The sequence below is a fragment of the Phaseolus vulgaris genome, chromosome 5 (genome assembly GCF_000499845.2).
Source record: "Phaseolus vulgaris cultivar G19833 chromosome 5, P. vulgaris v2.0, whole genome shotgun sequence".
NCBI lineage: Eukaryota > Viridiplantae > Streptophyta > Magnoliopsida > Fabales > Fabaceae > Phaseolus > Phaseolus vulgaris.
Window position 1 is genome coordinate 33,288,528 of NC_023755.2, and position 8,303 is coordinate 33,296,830.

At 40.1% G+C, this 8,303-nt stretch overlaps 1 protein-coding gene across 1 annotated transcript; it reads right to left on the reverse strand.

Annotated features, from left to right (window-relative positions):
* Nucleotides 1-5,244: 5,244 nt before the first annotated feature.
* Nucleotides 5,245-7,260, reverse strand: LOC137835506 (transcription factor MYB8-like). Its single transcript, XM_068644041.1, has 3 exons — nt 6,685-7,260; nt 6,396-6,525; nt 5,245-6,081 (listed from the first exon to the last, which is right to left on the reverse strand). Exons 1-3 carry the CDS (start codon nt 6,812-6,814, stop codon nt 5,361-5,363), a joined length of 981 nt encoding a protein of 326 aa, XP_068500142.1. The 5' UTR covers nt 6,815-7,260; the 3' UTR covers nt 5,245-5,360.
* Nucleotides 7,261-8,303: the final 1,043 nt, after the last annotated feature.

Consider the following 8,303-nt stretch of genomic DNA (forward strand, 5'->3'; position numbering starts at 1 on the left):
TTATCCTTTTTGAATTTTGGAATGTAAGGACCATTCTCAATTGAGTCCCAAATTCTTTGATCAATAGATTCAATAAAGATTTTCATTCTTTCTTCCCAAAACTTATAAATCAATCCACAGAATAAAGGTGGTTTGTAGATTGAAGCACCCTCCTCAAAAGATAGTTTTCCAGCCATAGGAAAAAGTTTTTAGATCAACTTGAATAACTTTCAAGAACCAAGCTCTTGATGCCAATTGTTAGAATATATGGCCTTAAACGAGAGGGGGGGGGGGTGAATTGTTTAAGGAGGATTTTTGAAAACTTTTAAACTTAGAATGGAAATTCTTTGAAAGAACCTTGATTAAGGATTCAGTTTTTCCAAAACAAACAACAAAAGCACAAAGCTGGAAAAACAATTGGTTGTTTTAGCGAAACAATCGGTTGTTTATACCAGTTCCAAAATATCAAAACTGAATTAAAGAGATAGAGAAAGAGAATTTGTACACAGTTGTTTATACTAGTTCACTCCAAACAAGAGCTATATCCAGTCTTCTCAGAAACCCTGAGGATAACCACTAAGCAATCACCACTTGATCACTTACACCACAACCAAGAGAATGACCTTGAACACCTCAAGAAACACACTCTCCTTGGCCAACACTAAGATTGCTGATCTTGAACACCTCAAGAACACACAACCAATCTCAGCAAAACACACACACGAATTGTTCAACAGTTTACAAAGATTACACTTGTTACAGATGAATATCTGAAATCAACACAAGTAGAATCCTATTCCAGCACCTTGATCAATCTCTCAACTCTTAAGCAATCTCAGAACTCTTTGAAAAATCTTAGTTGTTAAAAAAAAAAATTTGTCTCAAGATTCTTAATCCTTAAAAACCGTTTTTCAGAATATATTCAAGAATATAGTTTGTTATCAAATCTTAACAAACTCTTAATTGCATTTAAAATAGATTGGTCAAAGCATTTAATGACTGGAGCGTATTCAGTTAAAGCATTTAAAGCTCAGTCAAAGAAAACAGTTTTTCTGTTATGGTTTCAAAACAAACAATCGATTGTTTCCTCGAATCAATCGGTTGTTTTGTTACTTAACAGATTTCACCATTCAAAAACAGTTTTCAAACTTTCTCAAAACACCTAAGTGTAAACAATCGGTTGTTTCGACAAAACAATCGGTTGTTTCAACTTAGTTTGGAAAACATTTTACTTTGATAAAGATTGAGATGCTAATTGCTTGAGATTTAATCTAAGGGTGGATTACAACATTAAACTACCCCAGAACAAAGCTTAAACCAGCATAGCAACACACAGCAAAGCAGAGGCTTCAACATCCTTCAAAGGATTTGGATTCTTCAAAACATTGAACACCACTTGGTTCAACAGAAACTTGGCTTCTTATAACATGTAGAGGTAGGTCTCTCTGCCATCAGTAACAGTGTTCCAATCCTCTTCAAGCTTTCTAGCCATGTCCCTAGTGATTGGCCCAATATGACATGGTGGTTGGCTTTCAGTTGTAGTGATGCTTGACCCTCTTCCATCCCCTTCTGCTGGGAGGTGACCACCATGTCATCTATGTAGGCTTGGACATTTCGCCCTAACATGGGCTTTAGTACCCTGTCCATCAACTGCTGGTAGGTGGCTCCTGCATTCTTTAGTATGAAGGGCATGACTTTGTAGCAATAACAAGACAGTTCCGTTATGAATGCTTTCTTGCACTCGTCCCTGGGGTGCATCATGATCTGGTTGTAACTAGAAAAGGCATCCAGGAAGCTGAGTAATCTGCATCCGAAGGCATTGTCCACCAAAGCATCAATATTGGGCAACGGGTAAGAATCCTTTGGACAGGCCTTGTTGAGGTCCATGAAGTCAACACACATCCTCCACTTTCCGCTGTCCTTCTTGACTAGTACCACATTGGCAAGCCACTCGGGGTACTGAATTTCACTAATGTGGCCAACCTTCAGTAGCTTCTCCGTCTCTTCTCGTACGACCCAACGCCTTTCTTCGTTGAATTTTTGCCTTCTCTGGCAGACGGGTCAGACATGAGGGTCCATGGTGAGACGGTGACACAGGAAGTTAGGGTCTATATCGGGCATGTCAGAGGCGGACCATGCAAAAGCGTCAAGGTGTCGTGCTATGACCTCAACAACCTGATCCTGCGACTCTTGGCTTAAGGACCGCCCGAATTTGAACGTCTTCCCACCGATTTCTCTTTCTACCACGTCTCCCACGGGCTCGGGTCGATTCGCACGGGCGATCTCTACGTGGGTCACCCCGTCTTCTCTTGGGGGTCTGGTCGTAACAGCAAACACCCCTCTTTGAGGCTGTTTTCGTAGCACTTCTTCGCTTCTTTTTGGTCAGATTTAATGGTGATCACCGCACCCTCAAGGGAAGGCAACTTCATCTTCATATGCCTCGTGGAGGCAACTGCTCCTATCCTGTTTAAAGCTGTCCTACCTAACAGTATATTATAGGCCGAGGGAGTATTAACAACGAGATACCTGATGTTGGTAATGCACGAAGTCGTGCCATCCGTGAACGTCGTCCTAAACTCGATGTGCCCACGAACCTCCACCTGATCCCTTGCAAAACCATGCAAACATCCGGTCCTTGGACAGTTGTAACTGGTTGAAGGTCGTCAAGAACATCACGTCGGCTGAACTCCCTTGGTCCACGAGGACACAGTGCACCTTCCTTCCTGTTGTGACTAGTGAAATCACTATCGGGTCATTGTCATGGGGTATGACATCTTGGAGGTTGGCCTTGGTGAAGACGAGGTCGACATCGGGGGTTTGGTCTACCTGTTGTACCTCTACTACCATTATGCCTCGTGCGTACTTCTTTCGCTGGGAGGCAGTGCACCCTCCCCCTGAGAATCCTCCTGAGATGGTGTTTACCTCCTCGTGGATAGGCACCTCGTGCCCCTGGTCCGCCTCTGCAGTTACAAACGCCTGGTCGTCTTGTGGCTCTTGAAGATAATCCTTTAAGAAACCGCTTTTTACCAGCTCATCTAGTTGGTGTGCCAAGGCCAAACAATTACGTATGTAGTGGCCATTTGCCTGGTGAAACTAACACCAAGCGCTCTTGTTGGGTCCCATCTTCCTATCGGTCTTTGCTGGTACCTTCAGCCTAACCACTATGTTCGGGATAACAATCAACTCCTTGAGTTCTACTCAAAAGTTATGCTTCGGGGGTGGGTCCCTTCGTGTGCACGTCCCCCTCTGGGTCCGCTCGTAGGGTTTTCCCATCCCCTTTTTCTCTGTGTTTGCCTTGTGCACCCTCATAGGCTGAGGTCGTGCCACCGCGCAAGGTCGGACAGGATTGACAAGACCTTGTTTCTACGTTACTCGATCATTTGCGACGATGTGTGCCAACACTCGACGTCTAATTTTTGTGAACGTCTTTGGGTAGAACCTTAGCAGTGACTCATTGAAAGGTCCAGGTAGCATTCTTTTGACAAAGGCATGCACCGTCATGGCCTCATCAATAGGTTTCAATCTCACCACTTGGACCCCAAACCTATTGAGGTAGTCCTTCATGGACTCCCTCTAGTACTATTTGACGTTGAAAACATCATAAGAAAGTCGGATGGGGGCCTTGTTAACAAGGTACTGCTCCCTAAACAGCGTTGCAAACTGGTCAAAGGTGGTGATGTGCCCGTCGGGTAAACCATTCCAACGCCGCGCCTGACAACATGCTCATAAGCATCTTGCAGTACACAATGTCAGATCCTCCTGTAAGCATCATTTGGGTGTGGAACGCCGTGAGATGGGCCTTTGGGTCCTCTACTCTTGTGAAAGAGACTTTCGAACCTAGAGACGTTGTTGCTAACGCCGTATTCATGATTGCTTGTGAGAATGGCATGGGACGTGCCCTAAGTGGTACAGGCGGGGCACGTTCGTCCGTTGTGTGCTCCCCTACTTGTTGCAGATCCCTACGCAGTTCTTTATTGGCTCTGCGTTGTCCGCTCGTGACGCTGCTACTTCTACTTGGAGGGCACACATCGTATCCAAGATTTGCTGTGTGGTAACGTTGTCTCCTTGAGGGGGTGCACCTCCTGCGGATCTAACAGTTCCTTGCCTTGTACTCCTCATGTTTCTGGTAAAGACTCCTAACGTGATTACGAGTGGGACCTTCTTTTAACGGGCCCCACGATGGGCGCCAAATGTTCCTGCCGGTTGACTCGCTCTGCCGGTTGACTCCAACACCTGCTTTGGCCCTTCGATCTTGCCTGAGAATCGTACCTTCTTGATCAAGAAACCTCTCACCTGCAAAGACAAAAGGGGCGCCCTAGCGGCCGTTTGCACTCTGTTGCTTAAGTCAGTATTAGGGCAAAGAAACACCAAGTGTGTATATTAGCTTCAGTCTTAGAAACTGCGTACCTTACTAGGGTTCTTGACACCCTTTATATAGGCTGAAACTAGGGTTTACCTTTGTGCTATTACCCTTATCTAGGGTTCCTTGGAAAATGTCTCTGCGCTGCTATTTAGGTAATCTTAGCGTATCTGGCACGTGGAACCTTCCTTAACTGGAGTGTAATGAATAACAAAGTGGCTGCTTGGGTACCAACTTGTGCACCTACTCTCTAGCGTCATCTGCTTCGTGGGTGCCCTAAGTATTCACGTGCCATGCATGCAACTTCCCTAGAAACCCTAACCCTAATGGGCTCTAACGCTTCCCAGGATTATTCATACGAGTCGCGCCTTCATGCGCTATACACATCACGTGCATGATCCCTCGTGACTTAGGCTTCCCACACATCTCATGTCTTTAACTGTTAACTTGTCGTAACTCTAGGGCCCACCTTACGTGACCCTTTACAACATTCAGGCAACCGATGTCAGATCTTCTCCCTCTACTGGCGAGGTTCGATATCGATCTCTAACATCGGACTTAGAACATCAATATCAAAGACTAACCAATCCTTTTGGTAGGTGCGTCTGGGGCCCACCTCACGTGGCCCCCTTCCCATACCAAGCATCGGTGCGTAATGTCTGAGGTCAATCTCTGGGTCGACGATCGAGGACTGATCGAGACAATTTCAAGTCGAGGATCTCTAAGTAATTAAATTCTTATAAATGTATTGCTTTTGTTTGTTAAATCAACCTGTATTCCCGAACGAAGTCTGTATTTTTTTCATACACGGTGGAACACTTAAGTGTTTCTTCTCTTATTTTATTCTTTATCCATAACAAAGAAAAAAAGAACTATTTGCATCAAGTCGTAATTAAGAACAGCAATTTTGTACAACAGATATGCTTGAGTTGTATGCTGAGGAAAAAAAAAGTTACATTAAACTGAATTAGTTACATAATTCAGTTAAATTTGTTGAAAAAATAGAAGCTAATTATTTTATTTATTGAAATAAGTTGACGTCTAAATCATGAGAATTATCGCGGAGACACCAAATATCTCTCGCATCATACGTAGAAGAAAAGTACGACTCGGATTCGTTCACCAAAGGAACAAGAAATTCGTTCGGAATAAGAGACGTGTCTGCCACGAATGCTTCCCTCCAAGAATTTTCAGTTATTGGTTGTATTGCTTCTAGAAACCCAAAATCATCATTTTCCACAACCACATTTTCATTATATGACGACAGAGGAGACTCTGCCCAAACATGTTCCATGGTCATCGGATCTGAACCATGAAAATTTTCAATACCATTGTTTTGTATTGTGCCGTGAGAAATGTGTAACGACTCTGTCGAAATATTCTGGTTCAAATCCTCTAAGCATGCATACAGAAAATCGAACCCTTCTTCCATTAACAAATTATCGTTAGTGGTATAATCTGAGGTTGTGGACGAGAACTCGATTGAGGATACTTCCAGGGACAAAGGGTCAGGATCAGAGGCTCTAGAAATTGTTGGAGAAGGAGAATCTTCGTGGAAGAAACCATTGTTCTGAATGGAATCCTTGTCTTGGTTAGACACAGAACTGTTTGATTTTGCGGCTTTCACATTTGTTTTCGTATGAACTGCCTTCTTTCCAAAACGCTTTTTCAGAGTGGTGTGCCACTGGTTCTTTATTTCGTTATCTGTTCTTCCGGGTAAATGAGTGGCAATAACAGACCATCTGCAAGGGAGAAAACACAAAATTAAGTAATTAAAAGGGAATTTCCAAGATGCAAAATGGGATTTTTTTTATAAAAATTATACCTTTTAAAAACTTTGTTTGAATTTATAGCTCTTTTTGTTGCTATATATATTTTATGAAAAGTAGAAAAAAGTTACCTTGTAAAACTGTTGATTCTCTTTACTCAAGTAATGTATATAATATTAGTTTGCATTACTCAGTGAAACTGTAGTTTTGATGAGAAAATAGTACCAAAATTGTTTATGAAACCGGAATTAAGTTTTTCCCATATCTTGCTTTTAATGTCAACATACTTGTTACCCAGCTCTTCGTGCAGTTTGATTATAGTTTCTTCTTCTTTCTCAGTAAAGTTTCCTCTTTTTATGTTGGGTCTGAGATAATTGAGCCACCTAAGTCTGCAGCTCTTTCCACACCTTGTCAGACCTGAAAATCAATGCACCAATGACATTAGTCCTTTTACAATGAAATTGTAGAACTATGAACTCATAAAGGTTTCTCAGTAGCGTTTGTGTATTATTCAACTTTTTCATTTCATGGACAAGTATATGACATATAAGATGAATGATGGATATGATGAATTACCTGCAAATCTTGGGAGTTGGCGCCAATTCCAAGTCCCATATCGAGTGACATAAGCTACGAGCTTCCTATCTTCCTCTTGAGTCCAAGTGCCTTTCTTAAGTCCACTACTGTCCCAGGAAGGGGTTCTCATGATCTCTGTTATGCTATGTTTCGCAATGTAGTTTCGGTGACAAATTATAATGAGATGATGATGCTGTAAAATATGGCTGATAACACTGATAAGATCGGGTTTTTTATGATACGGATGATTGTCTTTTAAGAACTTAAGAAACAAGAGTAAGAGTAAGTGAAGATTTATAGGAGGAAAAAAACCCTATAAACCCCATGGGAAGCACATGTCTTATTATGGAAAGACAACCAAATAGTTTAAACATATACGGAAAGAAGACTTTTTGTAATGCATTATAATTATTAAGTATATTTTTAGAAGAAACAATAAATAAATAAATATGATTAATAAATATGATTACTTGAATAGTGACTCAACCCTTATAAAAAAAATAAAAAATAAAATAGGATCTCACATCTCAACCTATACTAAACTCCAAATAAAAACTACCAACTAACCCTTATCCCAAAAACAGTAGAGTCAAAGAAGTTCATCATTGTCAATAACCATAGCAATAATACATCAAATTCCAAAAAACATAAAAACATAATCAAACCACCAAAACTAGAGGAACTTATTCTTTTACAAATAAGACAACAACTAAAAATATCACGATCTCAACAAAATCTATAGATATTCTTTTTCACATCACTATTGCTACTCCTTTCTCATTATTCTAAAGTAAAAGACAAATGCTCCTGAAGCATAACCCCTTACTTCACTTAGAAAGACGGACTCTTTAAAATCATTATGCAAAACACACAACTTTTTCCTTCCTAAAAGAAGGAATTAAAGAGACATACCAAAATAAAGGAAACAAATCTATTTCTTAAATTTCATACATACCAAAGGTTCTATAGACCAATTAGAATAAGTAAACTTTGAATCTTTTTCTTTACTTGTAATCCAAACCCAAACTTTTCTTTGAGTCACTGCAAAAACTTCTACATGGTTGCTGATTTACAAAATTTATCGAGTAGAATTTCTCTTTGTGAGTTTCCTATTGCTTCTTCGAACAAATCCATAGAATTTTAGTGTGATTATCTTAAAAAAATTTAGAGAAAATAATGGTAGAGGGATAGAAGTATTTTTTTCATACGCTACTACATTTATTATAAATTTCAATGAAAGTAAAATATATTAGTTTTCCATAAATATGTTTTTAAACAATAAATCTAATTTGTTTCGTGACATTAGATTTGCTGTATTAATTTCTCAACTATCACCCCCACATTCAATGACATGAACAGCTGTATAAAAAATACACTGCTTTTGAATTTGTCAATCTATGTTTTGTCTTCTGTCCTTCACGAAATTCCTTAAAGCATTCTCTAACTAATTGTTAGAGAATGAGGTTATCCTCTTTCTTTATCATATTTATTATATATATGGTTGTGATAATTTTATACTTTGGTTAGTAGAACCTCAGGTCTTTAGTATGCGGATCATACTCTTCTTTATAAGGCTTTTTGACAAACCGCATCAATTTCTTGTATTTTTGAGCTTTTTC